Source organism: Aulonocara stuartgranti (assembly GCF_965226115.1).
Source record: "Aulonocara stuartgranti genome assembly, chromosome: 11".
Classification (NCBI taxonomy): Eukaryota; Metazoa; Chordata; class Actinopteri; order Cichliformes; family Cichlidae; genus Aulonocara; species Aulonocara stuartgranti.
In genome coordinates this window covers 31,185,134-31,205,304 of record NC_138947.1, presented here as the reverse complement: position 1 = coordinate 31,205,304, position 20,171 = coordinate 31,185,134, and the positions used below count along the sequence as shown (strand labels likewise).

The 20,171-nt window shown below is 39.1% G+C and overlaps 1 protein-coding gene across 1 annotated transcript; it reads right to left on the bottom strand.

Moving 5' to 3' along the window:
- Nucleotides 1-305: 305 nt before the first annotated feature.
- On the bottom strand, nucleotides 306-7,398 carry LOC309717722 (maternal B9.15 protein). The gene is made up of 6 exons (XM_082552498.1): nucleotides 7,333-7,398; nucleotides 5,830-5,935; nucleotides 3,588-3,765; nucleotides 3,351-3,488; nucleotides 2,827-3,172; nucleotides 306-1,532 (listed from the first exon to the last, which is right to left on the bottom strand). Exons 3-6 carry the CDS (start codon nucleotides 3,758-3,760, stop codon nucleotides 1,335-1,337), a joined length of 855 nt encoding a protein of 284 aa, XP_082408624.1. The 5' UTR covers nucleotides 3,761-3,765; nucleotides 5,830-5,935; nucleotides 7,333-7,398; the 3' UTR covers nucleotides 306-1,334.
- Between the last annotated feature and the right edge of the window lie 12,773 nt (nucleotides 7,399-20,171).

Genomic DNA, 20,171 nt, shown 5'->3' with positions numbered 1-20,171 from the left:
TTTTGAAAACATTCATGTAACTGTGCCCTCTGATTTCGATGTCTCCATATTTATTAAATTGCACAGGTAAGTCCCCAAATAGACTACACAAAAAGTGAGGGGAAAAAAAGCCTTTCTCCTAAACCCTTTCAACTGAGGCACAGCGTCATGACCTTGGGCAACGTGACGCATCCAACGCACTGGAGTACTTCCGCTAACCAGATCCTGCTGTTCCGCTGACGGCAGTGAGAGTTCTGCCCGAGGATACACTTTATACAGGTGATTTCCCAGCCAAGTGAATAAAAAAAGAAGAAACACAAACAGGATTTAAACGCAACAGCAAAGACTTTACTGAAAAGTACGATTCATGTCAGAACAATGATTTCAGAAAAAACTGCATGGATTAATCTGCGATAAAACAAGCGGCTCAAGCAAGAACTAAGAACAAAATCAATCAATGCGTAAGCGTGAAATGTAAATAAATAAAAAATGAAAAGTAACAATTCATGGTTTATAAAGCTGTAGCAGGACCTCATAGCAAGCAATGAACAATAAAAAAGTCACGACTTTATAAGCAAGCCCATTTCAAATTAAAAAACAAACAAACAAGAGAAAGACAGTGACACAAGCGTTCTGTATATTACAGCAGAGAGCGTTTAAGCTATTAAATAAACATGTTCACGTTTGGAAAAGTGAAGTTTCTAAAGTAAAACCAAAGTTTGAAATATATATATAAAACTGACTGTATGTGACTTGACTGCCATCCATTGGTGGCTGAATAAATTACAACAAATATACGATTATAAAGTGCTCATCGGATGTGGTAATATTTACAAGCAGCTTAGTAAAAAAATAGCCTCTTCTACTTAATAGACAGATATTGTCACTATTGCTACAGTAGTTTAAAAACCCTGAATCACATTTCACAGTGATTAACTGTGACTTTTACACCCTGCAAAGATTTACAGATGGTAAAAAAAAATTTAAAAGACATATTTTTGGCATTAAACATATTGCTGAGAATTCCTGAGTTCAACTTCAAGCACCCAGTGACTGATGTTGTTCTTGTTGAGTACAGTTCATCAATACAAAAGCAGCAGTGCAAACACAACAGATTCAAAGAGCAGTTTTCACTTGAGCTGTGGGGTATCCCTGTGCAGAGTAATAGCCGTCGTTGACAAAGAAAAATGAAGAAACAAAAGAGTTTTTTTTTTCAGATTATGAAAGGAATAATTAAACTGTACAGCTAAACCTTTTGGTCCAAGAAGATCTCTACTCAGGCCTGACATCAGACGGCTCAGCTTATAATGCTTATAATGCCCCCAAACTTGCCCTCCCCATAGTTCACAATTGGTCTACTCCTTCCCTGCTCGCCATGGCTGCAGGGGAGCCTGAGGGATGATGAACTGCGGAAAGGTCCGCGGCACAACGTAGTATCCAACGACCTGCTGGGCTGGAGGTGGTGGCACAGTGCTGATGAAAACTGGAGCATGCTTCTTGAACTGAGGCCACACTGGTGTAGGGTGGTAGATGACCTGAAGGTTAGGAGGCACCTGAACAGAGACAAAGATTGGATTGAGTGAAATCTGAAAGGATGGTAACAGACACATTTTTTCCATATGTGATGAATCCTTTCTAAAGCACACAACAACAAAACATAACACTGTAATAATATAGCAGCAGCTAACATCAACAACAACTTGCAAATGAAACTAAAAATAGCTGTTCATGTATCTTACTTGTGTAAAGGAAGAAATTGCAAAAAGTGTGAGTCAGTTAATCCAAAAGAAATAAAGCCAGTTTCTTATAACAACAACAAATCCAATGAATCACAACACTGGACCTATACGGTCGCTAACAACAAGGCCATAAATCCTTAAAACTGGATAACGCATAATTCACAGATAACTCACGCTTATTTCATAGAGAAATGTTCAGCTGCATAGGTTATTGAAGCCATTAATTCTATATAATAAGTGAATTAACTAAGAGGGAAAAAATCTTGCCTTCAGTAGCTCAGTTGCCCAGATTTATAGTCGCGCAATGCTAAGGCAGTGATCTAACTGTGTGAATTGACAACCAGATTTCCAGCACAACAACTTAAGACATCTGCTACACCACAACAAAGGCAGGCTAGGATTAGCTTTTATGTAGACAAGAGTCCTTAAAGCTCATTCAAACCTCATTCAACTCTCAGAGGTCGTTCCATTATTGGAAATCATCATCAACAAGACCTCATGAATGGCCAGCCAAAAAAATTTACAAAAGGTATGGAAAGAGGTTTCCTGAGTTTTTCCTTCCCACTGTCACCAAGTGCTTGCTTAAAGAGGGGTCATCTAATTGTTGGGGTTTTCTCTTTATTATTGTGGGGTCTTTACGCTAGGTGTTTGCCTTGAGATGATCAACAGATATTGATCACTGCTGCTGATGAAGCGCTATATAAAACTGAATTGAACTGATATGTGATGAGAATCTGTAAGTGTATATTTGTGGCAGCTGGATGCTGCATGTGGGTTTTTCTGACTAGGCTACTGTACTCAGGTTCATTGTAACAAATAAGTCATTTCTTGTAGCACTATTGTTAATTAGTGTGCAGGGCTCGCAAAATCTATCTCAGCCCCGTCCGTCGGGCTATATGATAACCCGACGGGCGGGGCTGAGATAGATTTTGGTCTCCCCGTCGGGCTAGCGATTTTGCGAGCCCTGGTGTGCTTTCTTTTACTAACATAAGCACAGGTTTGGCCACATAGATAACTGCTCTAAGAAGCATTGTGGTAAATAAATGACCAACAGATTGTTAAAAGAAAAGAAAAGAAAAGAAAAGAAAAGAAAGCAAGAAAAACGTACCATATTTCTTGGGTATTTGACCCTGTTTGATCCATCTTCGTGTGGCTTTCGAATCCTGGGCACCATGGTTATTTTGCAGCTTTCATCCTCCATCTTTCCCTTCTCAGCAACCTGCCCTTCTTTTTCTTTTTCTCCCTGCACATCCCCATCTTTCGCCTCCTCCTCCGTGTCGCTCGATGAAGCTGAACCACAATCCGAAGATGTGGCAGAGTGGTAATCTGAAGTCTCCTGGCTTAGTGAGTCCAGCGAGGACACATCCAGGTCATCCTTCACACACTCTTCATTCTCCTCTTCGTCCTCTTTGTCGAAAGAAGCAACTTTAAAGGGACTGTTGTTCTCTTTGGATCTGTGAAGAAGGGAGTAAATGATTTTTAAGTCATGCCATCCATTTTCCAGCCTGTGACTTCCTACAAGTTTGCACTTGTTGTTTCACATATTGCATCACAACTGTCACTCGTTCAGAACAGAACAGACTGAGAAATGGCTGCGTCTTTGTCTGCCTCTGCAGGCACCCGGTGACTCACCTTGCAGACACCTCCAGTGGATCAATCCACAGAGTCATCTCAGATGGAAATCCCAGGCTGGTGGGCATGATGTTAGTCTCTTTGCAGGCTTGCAACACCACTTCATCACAGGGTATGCTTCTGTTTATGCGAATGCATCTGTGAAAAGTTCAGGAATTAAAAGTTAGGTGCCTTCTTTCTTTGCAGGAAAAAGTCACTCACTGACCACTGTGTAAATGTTTAAACAGTGATGATTACCTAAATGCTTGGCCTTTGCTGGGACAGTCGGGGTACCAGTGATCCTTGTATTTTTCACATAGAAGTCTTTGAAGATTTTCTGCAAACAACTCTGCTTTGGCACCATCTAAGTTACCACGTGTCACAGCCATTCGTTTGAGGAAGTCCACCCCGGCCTTGATCTCTTGCTTCATTGTGACTGTAGACAAAGAAAGAAGGAAGAAAACCACACAATTTATCCATGTGATTCTGTGCATGTGTTTTGCTATGACTTCAGTGAGGTGTGGAAGACCGTGAACTTCAGTTATCACACTTCCCTGTGCAGTTTTCCCTGAAGTGTATATTTATTTTTCTTTGCCTTCAGGGCAGTGTTGAGCATGGGTGAGATGTCCTGAGTGAATTTTACATATATTGCCATGCTCTGTGCCAACAAAAAGATAAAGTTTGTACACGGGCAAATCAGATGCAAACTATAAATGCCAGGTTGACATCCAAGTAATTTGACTATGCAAATTCATTGAGGTCATTGTGCTGTTTATTTTCTGATAGCATGTCTGTTTTGGGTTGAGTGTCAGTGTCAACTTGATCAGAGAGAGAAAAAATGTGCTTAATTGGGCCAAGGCTTTGGCCAACTGCAGACAAACCAGCTGACAGTGCTAACATCTTCCTGTTATCCCTGACAAGAAAGTCCATCCTTGAACTTTTGAGTTGCAAACTGTACTTTGTTATTGTGGCTTGCGACGTGCCACTCTTGCTTCAGTCTGGGTAATGTGTTGTCACAGAAAATAATCATTTTCTCTACTATATGGAGCCACAGCCTTCCCTTAAGGGTAGCCGTGATCCTGTGACACAAGCAGCAACTTTAAATCCCTAACAAATGTTTTGCTGTAGCATGAACTATGAGAGCATCGATGTGTTATCTCCCTCAGACACCATTTCGGACTTCCAGTTTATAATTTGTCCGTGAGGTAAACAGGGGTAGGCTAGAATCTGCAATGAAGAGTCAATATGGTTTGGGTGACAAGTGCTAAGAGACATTAAAGCCATTAATAACAGCACAATATCTTAAGAATTGCTTCAACGATTGTGGTACATGCGACCGCAACAGTTATTTAAACCACACATCTGCAGAATTGAATATAAATATTGTTTTCTGTTTTCTTTTTTATAGCAGGCCTACACCTTCATTTTTAGACACTTGAACCAGTGATTTTAGTTACTGTCGAACAAAGAGTAAGAAATGCCTGTAAAAACGCTTTGATTTATTTATAAAAGGTTGTTTTAAAACTGATGTTCTTATTTTAAATCCCTGGTTTATCTTGAACTTTTGTTCTTAATGAAGTCCTTAAATTGGATGATTAACAAAATGTAACAGCATGTTACTGAAGACAGATGGTCTTACACACGTTCATTTGGAGTTATACAGATGGATGATTTACGTTTTGAAGGAACTTAAACGCATCACTGGAGGTGTTTGTTTTCTCTATAATCACAAGTTAGGTGAGCTCGAAAATGAGGTAGCTTCTCAGTCTGCACACCATGTTTACTGTGCTCGTTTAAAGGCGAGCGGCTGTCATTATACGCAAACCTCTGATACAGGTTTGTTTGGAACAACTTGACCTATTTTCAGGCACAGGCTTGTTCCAGCTGCTTATACTGCGGTCTTTAATGTTTAACTACGAGGGCAAAACTCTGTTAAAATGTCGCCCTGAAAAGGAAAGATTAGTTGAGCCATTTTTAGGAGCGGTTTCGTCGATATTCCCCCCGCGCCTGCAGATGAGGACACGGCGCAAAGCGTGTTCACGTGCTTGTGGACCGTTGGGATACAAAATAAAAAAGCCAGACAAAGAATATAAGAAAGCGAAAAATGTATATCCTCCAGCCAGCTGTGATGAAGGGAACGTCACACTACTTAGTGGAAATAACGCGCTTGAGTTTTCAGGCGGTGCGGAAACCCCCAAATGGAAATTCAGAAAGTTTGTGACGAGAAACGTACAGCTGTAGGCAGCTCACCCAAACAACGTATTAATTAACAATTAATAAACAATGTATTTTGGATGGGGGGGGGGGGGGTATTTCCGGAGATGAGATTAGATAACTAAATAAATAAATAAATAAATAAAATGTTTAAAAAACATTAATAAAATACAATCAAATAAAATTTACAACAACAAACAGACGTAACACAGCCGACAAAACTTCAACACATTACACAACCAAACGCGATAAAATTAAAGTTAGAAGTACAGAAGTGAGTACTCACATTTTAACGTAGTTATTGTCGGTGCCCTCCTGATGTATTTGTCTGCCCCTCGGTACTGATGCGCTGGAACTCTCGTGGCGGCACGTTCCTTCCTTGTTCTCTTCGGCTGTAAAGCAACAGAGACGTAGGATTACCGTCAGCGTGACTCACTTCCTTCGCTGTGTGTAGTGAGCAAGCGGTGACTAGTGCCCGCCCGGCCCAAATATGGAATACCGGAGTAAACAGCTGATGAGCGTGAAAGAGAGCGAAATCCCTCACTCTGCTGCTTTTCTAGGCGGAAGAGGGTGTGGGTGGGGGGATACATAATAGTGTCCTCACCTCTTAAAGGTGTGGTTTCACCCAAACTGTGAAGCGCTTAGCAACTATGTGCTATACAAACAAACCCAGGATTGTAATTAACTGTACCCCACAGCTACACACATGTCACATAGGGAATGCGTTCCTATGAATCATATATCATTATGAAGTTACGTTTTAATGGATTTACATGCTTGATTGTTACATACCTGAAGCTTCACTAGCAGCAGACTTAATTAACTGTTCGTTGGCTAATTATTACCATATAACCGATTCTAACGGCGGGCTGCATTGCTATGGTGACCATTTGCATAAGTAGTACAGTACTCCCCCACGCCTGCGCCTACCACCTCTCTCACGCTCTCTGTTGAAGTCTCGGGAAACTGGAACTGAAGGCCGTGCTACATTTGAAAATAACTTAATTAGTACAATGATGAGCTTATATAAGGTGAGATGAACTTGACGAGTAAATTTGAAAATTACCTTAATAACCCAAGACCCAGTCACGGGTAAACGGGTCGCTTAAGACTGTTAAAGTGTTGTTGCTGTTAGATGCTGATTTATCTTGTAAATTTGTAGAAATTTTAAGTCTGTGTTAAATTTAACTTACAGTTTAATGCCAATGAGGGGTAAAGGCTTGTGATTTTGGAGAGATTATTGTGGCTTTACATCTGAGATTTTTATATAATACAATTTTTATATATGTCACGGTCAAGTTTTACTGCTATTGAAATCCTGGACAAACCTGGACAAGAGGGCCGCAGTTTGTAACAAATATAAACACAAATTAAGTTGGAATACATGTAGCAATTACCCTGGCCAAGATAACTACTTACAATGGACTGAGACACCCCCATAATGACCAGTTCTGCCAATTTCAGGTGCTTACGGAAAGTGACATACCCATATAACATATAGAACCAAATATAAAGACGCGCATGTCTGAATGTGGCTTAGACTAAAAAGTCCGACAATGTGTGAACGATAACGCAAATAAATGACTAAAGATTTACAGGAACAGAGAAGAAGTATTGGTCTCTGTTGGTCTCGTGCTAGACAGTAACCAGGGTTGCTGAGACGAATCTAAAAAACCTGTCCACGGTTCACACGGACATGAAATGAGGACATTTTCAAAAGATAACCAAATGAAAGATACCAATTAAAAGTGTTTATCAGAACTAACGATGGAAATCAAATTTTACTTACAATAGGGAGCAGAGATTCCTTCTGTTTGAGGTGAGTGCTGTTTGTCAGTGTTCCTCGAAGTGACTTGGCCGGTATCCTACAACTATTTAAGCGCTCAAGAGGTTGATTTGCATAACTGTTACATACCAAATAAACTAGAATGGATGGGTGGTGCTATTGTGCTGAACTCACTTTCACTGAAGTCAAACGTGGATTTTTTTTAATGGTCATTTACAGACTAAAATTGTGGGATGTTAACTTTTTCAACTTTTAACTACATAAAAAAAATCAATAAAATATTAGACTCACTGGTCTGAAGCAATTGTTGACCGATCTAAAAAATGTTTATGCCCAAAATGCTGACTTTAAGTAATTTGATCACATGATGATTTTCTGTGTAAATTTGGTACATAAGTACATTAGATTTAATGTAATTGATCAAATGAAATGTATTTGAATCTTATATGTTCATTTTATACCAAACAGTTTCTTTAGTTCTTACACTTTAATTAAAAATTATTGCCTCGAGTCTATGAGGGCCAAAAATCGTTGTTTTATTTTATTTTATTTTATTTTATTTTATTTTATTTTATTTTATTTTATTTTATTTTATTTTATTTTATTTTATTTTATTTTATTTTGTTTTGTTTTATTTTATTTTACATTTCTTTATTATTATTATTATTTTTAATTTTCCTTAAAGGAACCCTGAGGAGAGAGATCTATACTAGAAGTTTATTTATTTTTAGGGTGAAGTTGTCAGTAAACTCCTGCAAGCCTGGTTGTTTAATAAGCAGCATCTATAAAGTGCATGGATTCACTGAACAGAGACAGATAGATGCTAATTAGTGCTAAGGGAGGCACAAATCTTAAAGTATAGGCTTTAACAAAAATCAAAGTTTTAAGACTGATCTGGAGAAAAAAATCTGGAGTTTCTGTCTCCCAAACCCAAAACTGGGAGTTGGTTTAGTGCATGTGTGTGCATGTTTGGGGCGATCATGGCTCAAGAGTTGGGAATTCGCCTTGTAATCGGAAGGTTGCCGGTTCGAGCCCCGGCTTGGACAGTCCCGGTCGTTGTGTCCTTGGGCAAGACACTTCACCCGTTGCCTACTGGTGGTGGTCAGAGGGCCTGGTGGCGCCAGTGTCCGGCAGCCTTGCCTCTGTCAGTGCATCCCAGGGCGGCTGTGGCTACAATGTAGCTTGCCATCACCCGTGTGTGAATGTGAATGGGTGGATGACCGGATATGTAAAGCGCTTTGGGGTCTTTAGGAACTAGTAAAGCGCTATATAAATACAGGCCATTTACCATTTGTGTGTGTAGGAGGGGGTCTTCATGAATTTTATATAGTGAAGCCATTCAAACAAACAGCCTTCAGGTTTATTTAGGTCATTAGAACAGCCCATTCTAACAGCTTAAGGCTGGAAGGACTTCAGTGTACAAAATTCATGAAGACCCCCTGCTACACACACACACACACACACACCTCAGTCATAGCATTTCTAGCTGCCAATAATAATAACAGTTATCTCTTGAGTTTGTTTCAGTTCTAAAAGCTAATGGGAGGTCTCAGGTATTTAGCCTTTAATGGGACAGTTGTCTTTAGAAATTGTCGTCTTGAGAGTCGTTGACCCACCCTGTCATCACTAGGGGTCACAAAGCCAGTCAAAAGGTGGGGTAGCATGAACCCAGGTGTGAATTATCCATGAGACGATTCACCACCCTGCCATCACTAAAGTCAATTCAATGTGTGAATGGGGGTTATGAAACACATAGAAAGAGATGTCAGAATTGTTTTATAGGTGGCTGGTATTTGGTGTTGTATACTATTAGCTTCAATTAGTTCAAGTGGATATATAGTTAGGTCCATAATTCCTAAGACAAAGACAAAATTTATTTTTGCCTCTGCCCACCATCACAGAGGATTTTAAATCAGCTGTTGAACATGTGATCGAAGTGCAGATTTTCAGCTTTGATTCAACGGATTTTATTGAGAAGCAGTTTCATGGAAGCAGCCATATTAATGAAAAGTGATGAATTTGTATTTTATAGAATTTCACTGTAAGTTTAAATATGAAGCCCAAAGTGATGCCATTCAAGGTGAAGGAGGCTAAAAAAAAAGGCTAAAAATCCTGAATAAAACTACCATAGAGACAGCAAAAACTTTAGGAGTGGTCAAAATTACAAAAAAAGAAGGCATGACCTGGTCATCTCAAAAACACCAAATGGCCGAAAGCTCACAAATGACAAACTAAAATGGATAATGACAGAATGATTTCCAACATCTAATCGAGTTGAGAGCTCAAGGAGGTTGAATTTATTTGTTGAATTTAAACGAAGTATTACAGCAAAGTGCAAATCACTGGTTACACTTAAGAACAAGAAGGTTTTGCAGGTAAACATCAGAACATATCAGAAAAACATATTTGAAGACATTAAATCAAGACTAACTTGAGAAGAATGAAGTACGCAGAAAGAATCAAGTCATTATCCAAAGGATACCACATCATTTGGCAAACATGGTGGATGCAATTTTAACAATGTTGTTGATAGAAGTAGCAGGATGAAATGTGACGTGTACAAGGTAATAGTCGCTGATCATACTCTGTCAAATGCAACAAAAATGACCAGATAGAGCTTCACAGTGGAAATATCTAATAACCCAAAGCATACTGCAAAAGCAACACAAGAGGGGTTTTGTTAGGGAATGAAATTGAATATTCATGAATGGCTAAATCTTTGATTTGATCTCAACTCAACAGAACATGTTTTTCAGTTATTAAATAGAAATCTGAGTGCAGATAAACAAGCATCAACTGAAGTTAAAGGCTTAGCAGAATATCTCAAGGTAGGAAACAGTATTTGATGTCCATGAGTTCTAAACGTCAGGCAGTCACTGATTGCAAAGGATTTTCATTCAAGTGATAAAACAATATTTACATTTATATTGATGTTAGTTTGTCCAAATATGTTTGAGCCTCTGAGAATAAAGGACTATGAATAAAAATGACTAAAGACTTAAATCCAAAGTCCTGAACTAATTTTTCTTACTTAACCTGTTCAATTAAAGCAGAAAATCAGTACTTCAACTACATTTTAACTGTTTTATACAGAAGCATACAGAGGCAAAACTACAAACATTGTCACTTTGTCTAACAAATTATGAACTGTAGATGGACTCTTTTACTCCTTTCTCAAACCACCTACCTTCTCTGTCCATGTGTCCCTTCTCCTTTAACCCATAGCCTATCAACTGGGGTCGGTGCAAACCCCACAAGTATATTTTTTTGTCATAAACTTCAAGGAGCTTTTTAAAATTCCAATTTAAATGTCTTTGTTCCTAATCATGTCACAATATTGTTTTCTAGTTCTGCTTTGATTAGTACTAGCATTAATCAAAAAAGAAAAAAGAAATCAGGTTCCATCCATGTAGCATTGATAAATTGAACTATTTATTCAGTTGAAGTTTACTATGGGTCCTAAAAGAAGGCACTGAAAGTATATTTAAAGGGCTGTGGTAGTTGGGGAGAGTCCTCTGAAGTGATGACCAATAAGGGGGATGTCTAGACCTGTTGTATTATGAATGGTCAAGGTGGTGAAATGGGAACATGGGTGAAAAGTACTGGGTGGAGGTTGGGAGTCTTTTGGCCCTTTAGTCTGTTCACTAGATGTGAATTGTTGCTTGTGGAGTGGGGATTTAGGCTTGCCTGCTTGAGACCTTTCCAGACATGAGCGGAAGTCGTTTCCCGAGAACTGGTGTCACTCCTTTGAGCAGGCCTAAAGATAACGACAGGATTAAACTGGACTGGCTGTACTTTGAAACTCCCTGTGTGTCCCCACTTCACAACACTTTCTCCGTTCCCAGTCTCTGCCTAACCAGCTTAGCTGTGAACCAGTGCTTATTAATATTATAACTGATCCTTGTGTGTCATGGTATAGAGCTTTCCAAACAGAATCTGATATATGATGTCATACCATGACTCTTCGTAGCATTTCTGAAAACCTCTCAGTCAGTGCACTCTGTGCATTGCAGTTCAACCTCCCAGTTTCTGTCTGAGTGTGTTACTGGGTCTTAAGCTCAGGACCACCACAAAGTAATAGCTTCATTAGAAGTTAAATACCCTGGATCAGTTTTCAGAACTGAAGAAGTCTTTTGGATATGGGATGAAGCATCTTCAAGAACCAGCTGCCTTCAGTTAAAGCATTCAAGACTCTTAAGATGACTATTTTATCAACAGTGTTAGTTGGCCTATAAGGCCTCAATTGTACTCCATTGTAGGCACGGACACAGACAGCAGGAGATCCAGGAACCCTGTAGTCATTTCTGTTATGCTTCCTTGAAGTCCCTTTGAAGTAACCTGCCTGGGGCGCATGCATAGTTTGTTAATTTTAATGTAGATATGTCATGCAGACCCGAATGAGTCTGCATGAGAGCCAGGGGCCCAGAAAATATAATTCCAGCTTTACTGAGAACCTGCACTGACACACAGTCACCTTGAGAGATTTTTTTCAAAGAAATAAAAATTCCTATCCCCTGAAATGCAGATACTTGCTTCAAAAACAAAATCTAAACATACATAGAAAATACATCTAAAATGAATTAAATTAAAAACACCAGGCAACAGGTTGAGCGTCTTGCATTTGAAAAACAAATATACCAACCACTCTTGGAGCAAAAGCTGTGGAACAATGCTATGTTACTATGAATCCCAACTCAGAATGAGTTCATTTTTGTTTGACTTGTTGTTTCATGTTGTGAAAATGTATTTTTAGCTAGGCAACATGAAGAGGGCCACCCAGAGTGTTGTTTCCATTCCTAACATGAAGCTTGATCAGTGTCTGCTCAAGCCTTGTGAAGACGAGCTGATCAGTGGGCTGATGATCACACAGCTTCTAATCCAGAGAAAAATTCAAGAAGAGAGTATGAACAGAGAAGTGTGATGAGAAGTGCTTACTCGAACTTATTCTTGCTGATGTATGTTGGTCGTTATAAAAGTTCAGTAGGATTACAGAAAACACATTATTTATTTATTTTTTAATTTCAACATATGTGGATGATGCATGTATCATTTTGGTGTTTTCGGACACACTGCTTGATTTAATTGAATCACTTGTTCAGCCTTGCACATGCATGATCCACAACAAAGTCAGCTACATCGACTCTGCTTCAATCAGTTACACAGCTGTGTTATTGATTCTTAGTGATCTTCATTCCATCTTATTATTATTCCTTCTCCTCATCTTTCTTCAGATGTCCCTCTTTACTATTTGTGCTGTTATCCAGACAAAATGTTTGATTGGTAGGTAAAATCATGCTTTTACATATGGTAATGTGGAAGGAAAGGCCTGTAATTCTTGCAGTTTTGCTAAAACTGTAGGCATGGGCCAGCAGCGTTTTTAGTTTATAGAGTCACTGCATAATTTGAGCTTCATGTGCTAAGTTCATGTCACAGTCAGGTGGAAGCTGACTGTGTGGAGTGAGGAGGAGGACCCAAATGCAGACACGCAAAAACTAAACTTGACTCTAACAGAAAATGCGCTATTTATTATGGCTGATTAAGCAGTAGAAAAATAAAAGGACAAAATCAATTTGAAGCAAAACAATAACCTAAACTGGGGAAAACCAGAAATATAACATGAAACATCCTAAACATGAAAAAACCTTAAATGTGACAACTTGACTACATGAAGACCCGGAAGCATGGCATGACATAGCAGACGACCGGACAAGGAATGAATGAAACTCACAGACTAAATGCACACAGGAGGCGATCAGGGGAAGTGAAAACAAATGGTGAAACAGCTGATGCAAATGAACATGACATCACAGGGGAAGCAAAACTAAACGAGGGAACACGGGAACATGGATAAACAAGATAGGCAGGAGACATGGGGCCTGTGCTTCGTACCGCGCTAAGTGAGTTAGCTGGATGAGATTGTTGACGATTTCGCGTGATCCTGGATCGTTCGGTTCCCCGAAGCCCATCCGGGACTTGCTGTCATAGCAACAGAGCCGTAAGCGTAAACCTGCTGGGGAGCAGGTTTACTTTATGTAAACAGGATTAGATCGCGGCCACGCAGGTATGCCCGCGTCATTCATACGAAAGCAACAGCGATATTCCACCACTGTTTCACCATAAATAAATAACATCAATGTAACTAAAGATAATGCAGCACTTGATCCTTTTATTGATTTCACACAGATACATACAGGTCATTCCCTAAAAAAGGGAAATGTACTATTAACATTCTATTACATGTATGTGATTATTACAGATGTAATTCATATTTCAGAGTAGTAATTGTAAATTACTTCGTGTAATCAAGATGAGAGACCACGGCTATAAAAGCGAAGGTGGATTTGGGAAGTCTGTCGCAGTCATATCCTGTCCGTTTACGCGAGCAGCCCATTGCGGAAGGTGCAAGATTGATAAGGAGAGTCCTCAGAATTCAGCGTATATTGCGGGACAGACAGGATCCTTTAGCTCAGCGCGACAGTGTGCTCATAGAGAGATATCGATTTTCCCGTGAGGGTATTATTCACTTAACCAACTTGTTGACGAGGGGGTGCAGGACCACCACCTGTCTTTTTTTTTTGCTCTGCCCTTTTCTTGGTTGCTGTTATGAACAAACAAACAGATTATTCCAGGGTCTCTTTCCAAGAGACGACAAGCAATATAAGTGATAAATATTACCATTCTGTAGAATATTCTTATATTTCACTTTTACTTGTTCCCATGTTCTAGTGGGTCCTGTTGTGGCTCTAATGTGAAAGGGGATATAATATAACATATTATAATATAATATAATGTAATATAATATTGGATAATATGGTGTGATATGATAAATCTACCCTACCGCCTACTGGTGTTGGCCAGAGGGGCCGATGGCGCAATATGGCAGCCTGGCTTCTGTCAGTCTGCCCCAGGGCAGCTGTGGCTACAACCGTAGCTGCCTCCACCAGTGTGTGAATGTGAGAGTGACTGAATAGTGGCATTGTAAAGCGCTTTGGGTGCCTTGAAAAGCGCTATATAAATCCACTCCATTATTATTGTTATTATTGAATTACTTACGAGTTTGATTTGTCAGCAACTTTCTGCCAGCCCTCTCTCCTTGCTTTTGCAGCCTTTGCAGTGTTCCCTTGCGTTTTAATTAAACTCTGAAACTCCTGAAATCCCTCACTCAAGAGTTCTTGCTCTGCTGCCGAAAAATACCGAGCGCGCTCCTTCGACATTTTCGCCGACCAATCAAAGGGTTGCCGATCAATGTTTCTACTATCGATGCGTAGCCCCTGTTGGGCCACCCAGTGATCTCACATTACTTCATCCAGCTATACTAATCGTCAACAACAGGTGTGTTCGGGGAACCGGAATAGCGAGCTCAGAGTTAGCGCGATGATTTGGTCTTGGATGTTTCATTTGATCTTGGATGTAGTAAGCGACGTACGAAGCACAGGGCCATGGAATGAACATAAGGGGAACATGGGAGTAGAAAAAGGGACATATGCACATAAACACAGAGAGGGAAACAGGACAGAGACACAAGGAGAACCTAAATGGACAAGGAGATTACACAAGACAAACGGGGAAGACTGAATGAAACACAAGGAGGGAAACATGTAAACAACAGGAGATGACGGGAGGAAGACAAAGACATCACTGAAACACACGAAGTGCGAGGGAGACTTAAACACAGAGGACACTGCACTATAAACAACATAGTGGGGAGATGAGAGGAACCTAGATAGAAAAAACAGAACTCAAACAGAACCAACTGAAGTTTAAACTATACAAACACAAACTTTGTAATACAAAGGCATGAAACTCAACATGCTGGGTCAAAAGACCCAGCCCATGACAGTTCAATTACTGTGCATGTATAGTAAAAAACAACCAAACACATTTTTAGAGTTTGACACAAGAATTGCATATAAGAGCTGTAAAAGCTTTTCTCTTTTTCTTAAAGGAAAAAAAATGGGACAGTCTGCATAGATTAAAAAATATGTAACAAATTTATTCTTGGAGCCTCCAAAACAGACCAGTGCTGACTCCACCCCTGAGTGATAATCAGCCAGCATCTTTGGCAAAATATTTTAACCTCAAGAGGGTGCTAAAAGTTAAAAAGCCAGAGAGCCATACATATGAAAACAATAGCAAAACTTCGACAATTTTCTCTGAAATTATCAAAGAAAACAATTTGGGGGAAAAGACAAAAAAGGGAATTCTAAATTCACAGTAAATCAAACTAGAACATATTTCAACTGTTACAATGTTGAAAAGTAGACTTTTTTCCTAAAATATGGTGTATAACAAACTAATCATAAAACAATCTTTAGACTTTGAAAAACAGACCAAAAAATGTCATAAACTTTCCTTTTCCACATGAATCACAAATGGCAGAAAATCCACCACCCGAGTCAATCTTGGTGGTTTATTGTTTTTTCTTCATCATTTTGATGTAATGCAGTGACTATTTTCAAATCACTGAAGAAATGTTTGCATTTGTTTTTATATTAAATTAAATATATATATATATATATATATATATATATATATATATATATATATATTACAGAGAGAGTATGAAGTGCTAAAATTGAGATTTTTGTTTATTTTCTATGTATATACCAGCAAAAAAAAAAAAAAAAACTACTAACAAATGTGAAACAAAATACTTAGAATATGCATATAAAGGTTATATTAATGCCGAAAAATATTTTAGTGAAGGTCTTGGTTATTCCAGCAATTTAAATACAAATATATGTACAATGTTTCTGACTATAGTGGCAAATTATGTGCAAAAAAGAAGATAAACTCAAGCAAGAAGTGTGCTTCAACACTTCAGTTTGTTTCTCTTTGTGACCATGTGAGGGCAGTGTGGTATTTTGTTTAAAAGAAGAGTCACTGGCCTGTTCTACAACACTGAGCCACATTTGAAATTTCTTGCCTTGCTTCCTTTATCTTCATTCTCACATATTACTTCCTGAATTATCCCCCTCAAATCTTACCCACCCATTTATTGTTTTCAATTTTTTATGCAACCACAGACTGGTACACCCCCCCCCCCCCCCCCCCCGAACCACCCTTAATCAAATCAGATCAGGGTTGTTTTAAAAAACAGCCCGCTTTATAAGATGTGTGTGTCGGTGTGTGTGTGCCTCATGGGAGTTTGTCTCATTTGGGTTCATTTTTCTTCACTCCTGCCTTTAGTGGGTTGAACTCACTCACCCAGATACCATGAAAAGAGTCAATTATTACTGTGAGTATACCCGAGAGAGAGAGAGATAGGCAAGGCAAGGGTGAGAGCAACAAATCTGCTGCGTGGCGGTTGTGTTTTGTATTGATTAGCATTGTTTTGACAATTGACTGGAATTCAATTCTCTCTTTGTTTTTCTTTGTTTTTCTTTGTTTTTCTTTGTTTTTCTTTCGCTGACCTCTGCCCCACTCCATATTCTCCCATTAACCCATGCAGGCAATGAATTGTATCTTTAACACTGACTTTTCTCTGACACTCACAGGTCATTTATCTTTTCCTTTCCCTCCCGTATTTCTCACACTCCTCACCTAGTATAACTTTATCCAACTGAAAACTATTGATTTTTCCCCCTGCCAGTGTGTCATCTGGGCTCTTCAAACATTGACTGATATTCTGCTGTGATAACAGGAACCCAAACTGGGACTCTTCAGACACACTTTGCCACCTTTTCCCGTTATATGGCTCTCTCAGAAGCATTGCCATTTTGTGGAAGTATTGGAAATGAGACCACTTGACCTCGAAATGTGATTCTTTTTCAGGAACAGCTTCTCCCTGAATGCATCTGGCCGTATCAATGAAGCCCACACGCATACGCCACATGCAGCCTGCCTTGCCTTTAAAAACATATTGATTTCTCTCTTTCACAGGGAGCTTAATGCGATCGATCGTCCAGGCTCTTTCAAGATCAGTGCCAGTATAAGGATCTCTTCTTATAACACACATGCTGGCTCTTTCCCTTCAGCTAATGATTGTCCTTGGCCTGAGGGAAGAGTTTGTCTGCATTAAGACAGAAAACTGTTTCTCTGGGCATCCATCCCCCTCCTCCTCCTCTCTCTGGTCCCCAGTAATGCAGATGAGTATGGAACTTTTAATTTCCTCTTTAACAAAAGGTATGCCAGATGCAGCACACACATGCTTTGACCTTTATCAATCCTCACCACACCCCACTCCTTCTCCCCACCTGTCAGTGGATCGATACCTCTTTGTATTTGCAATGCATTACACCCTTTCCCTCTTTTTAGATTAAAAAAAGTTGGTCTTTCTCAAGTTCCCGTCTTGCAGGCAGGTTTGATTTTAAATGAATGTTAACAATTTCACCATTAAAATCAACTGGAAATTAAATAAATAAACAAATAAATATATTATACACCCTTACTGCTTCCATAGGAATTAAGACTTTAAGTAGCAGCCAGATGGTGCTAATCAAATGTTTTTTGATTAACTGATCATTGGGAAGTGTGAGCACTTCAGGCATGCCTTAACACAATGCCACAATCTCACCAGGGGTGGATGTCACAGCCCAAAGGTCAGACCGTACCAAACCCCCAAAACAACCACATGCTACATCTCAGACTCTGGAGGCCTCAGCTAGCATGTTAAATGCTAAAATTCATAACAGTAAAATTAGAAAAAGACTGAACAAGCACAACTTCTTTGGAAAGACTACCAGGAGAAACCCTCTTTGAAAAAATACATAGCAACACAGTTTAAATCTGCAAAGCTGCATCTGAACAAACCACACAACTTCTGGAACAATGTTTTTTGGACAGGAGAGCAAAGAGGAGATGGTAATGCACGGTGTCATGTTTGGTGAAAGCCAAACACAGCACATCAACACAAACACCTCACACCAGCTGTCAAGCATGGTGATGGGGAGCCGATGATTTGGCAATGGATTCTCTGTATACCAAAAGTATTCTGGAGTCAAACGTGAGGCCGTCTGTCAGACGGCTTAAGTTAAGCCAAAGCTCTATCATGCAACAGGAAAATGATCCCAAATACAGAAGCAACAGAATGGCTGAAAATAAGAATCAGGGTGGTGCAATGGCCCAAACTCCAGACCTCAAACTGACTGAAAGGCTGTGGCAGAATCTTAAGTGATTAAGTGAGCTGTGCTTAAACAAATGCCTGCAAACCTGAATGAAGCAATGCTGTAAAGAAGAGTGAGTCAAAATCCTTCCACAATGACGTGAGAGACTGATAAAAACTCATAAAGAAAATTATAACTTCAAGTTACTGCTGCTAAAAGTGATTCTCAGCTTCTCGATCCTGGAGTGTACTTTGTTTTTCTCAGGACAATGGTATAAGGTCAACTGTATTTGTTAATTTTTATAATTAGGGTCTTCAAATATCATGTTCTTGAAAGATTTTTGTGTTAAAAACTGTAAAAAATTGCTCTATTGCTTGATTGATTCATTCAGGTGTTGGGAGAACCAGGACACAGTGATGAGAAGTTTACTATTGGAACAAGAAGGCATAGATGGACAAGGGATGAGAACAGGATGCTGTTGGACTACTATTACGCAAGGAACCCCAGCGGAAGAGCGCAGTCCTAAGAACAGCAAAGATACTGCGTAGGATTCTCAAACTCCCAGACCTCTGTGAGGTACTCCTACTCGAGCGTCAAGAAAGGTAATAGGTCAGCAGAAATTTGGGGTTCCTAGAGATGAGCAATTTATTTACAGTGACCTCCATCATATGTGAAACTTAACAAAACTCCCTCAAATTAACTTAATTAACAAAACTCAAACGTACATGGATTCAGTAAAACAGCTCACCTTTCCTTCCTCCTCCGAATCAAGCAGAGATTGACTATATATAATGCTATCAATTTCCCTGCAGTTAGCTCCCCACTCTTCTGATTGACATCTTTACTAACTAAATGGCTCTAAATAAGAAAAAATATTCAATAAATCCCCTTGTATCTTAAAACAAACAAAAGGAAGTATTCCTATGGTAAAAGAAACCCCTCCTCTTGGTTTAACCAGCTCATGTCAGAGATGACATCATCAGTACTTTAAAAATCAGGAAACATTGGGCGGGCTTTTCCCTACACCTGACCTACACCTTGACTGAAAACAAATAAAAAAAAACAAAGTAAGTATGCACAAATGAATTAATTATGCAACATAACAAAATATAAAGCAACATGTAACTGAGTATTTGCTTTCATTTGCTGAATGTTTGTTTTGCTGGCAACATAATGCTTACACAAACAAACCCGGGATAGTAAGTGCAGCAATGTTACTTTGACAATAGCAAATTATAGCAAATAAATATATAGAGGTAATAATGTGCATAGTGTGCAAAAAGTCAATAAGTCAATACTTCTGGGACAAGTGGAGAGTATTACAACTGCTCATCCACTTTGTCACAAGCCCCCGCATGGAAATTTATTTTATATATGTATACACATTAGATATATAGGTAAATAATGTATATTTCAAACCTGTACTCCTTGTAGTGAGATTGGACTGCAAAACTGGAAGTTTGACCTAAACTGAGAAATAATAGGATAAGAATGTGAAGGGAAGGCCAATCACTGTGTTTGGCAATAAAAGGGGTTTGTACCAAAATAGGTGCATGGAGTAATAATGTAGAGGACAAACCTGAACTCGCATTACTTTATCCCATTGATATTTTAATTGATTAATTATAAGTAAACACAATTTTTGCTTAAAGCATGCTAATTATCCTCTAATGCTTTGAAGAAGGCTCAGTGTCTCTGTGGTTGTCACGTGGTTGTTTTTTAAACACGGCATAAAATAAAGCTCCAGTCATACATTAATGGACAAACATTTCAATACAGAATATCATTTTGAAAAAA

Bases quoted from the DNA above. Each gene is read 5' to 3' on its own strand.
- LOC309717722 (XM_082552498.1), bottom strand. From the start codon at position 3,760: ATGAAGCAAGAGATCAAGGCCGGGGTGGACTTCCTCAAACGAATGGCT. The intron at 3,173-3,350 runs GTGAGTCACCGG...CCTTCTTCACAG, and splicing joins CCACTGGAGGTGTCTGCAAG to ATCCAAAGAGAACAACAGTC. The intron at 1,533-2,826 runs GTACGTTTTTCT...GTCTCTGTTCAG, and splicing joins TCAAATACCCAAGAAATATG to GTGCCTCCTAACCTTCAGGT.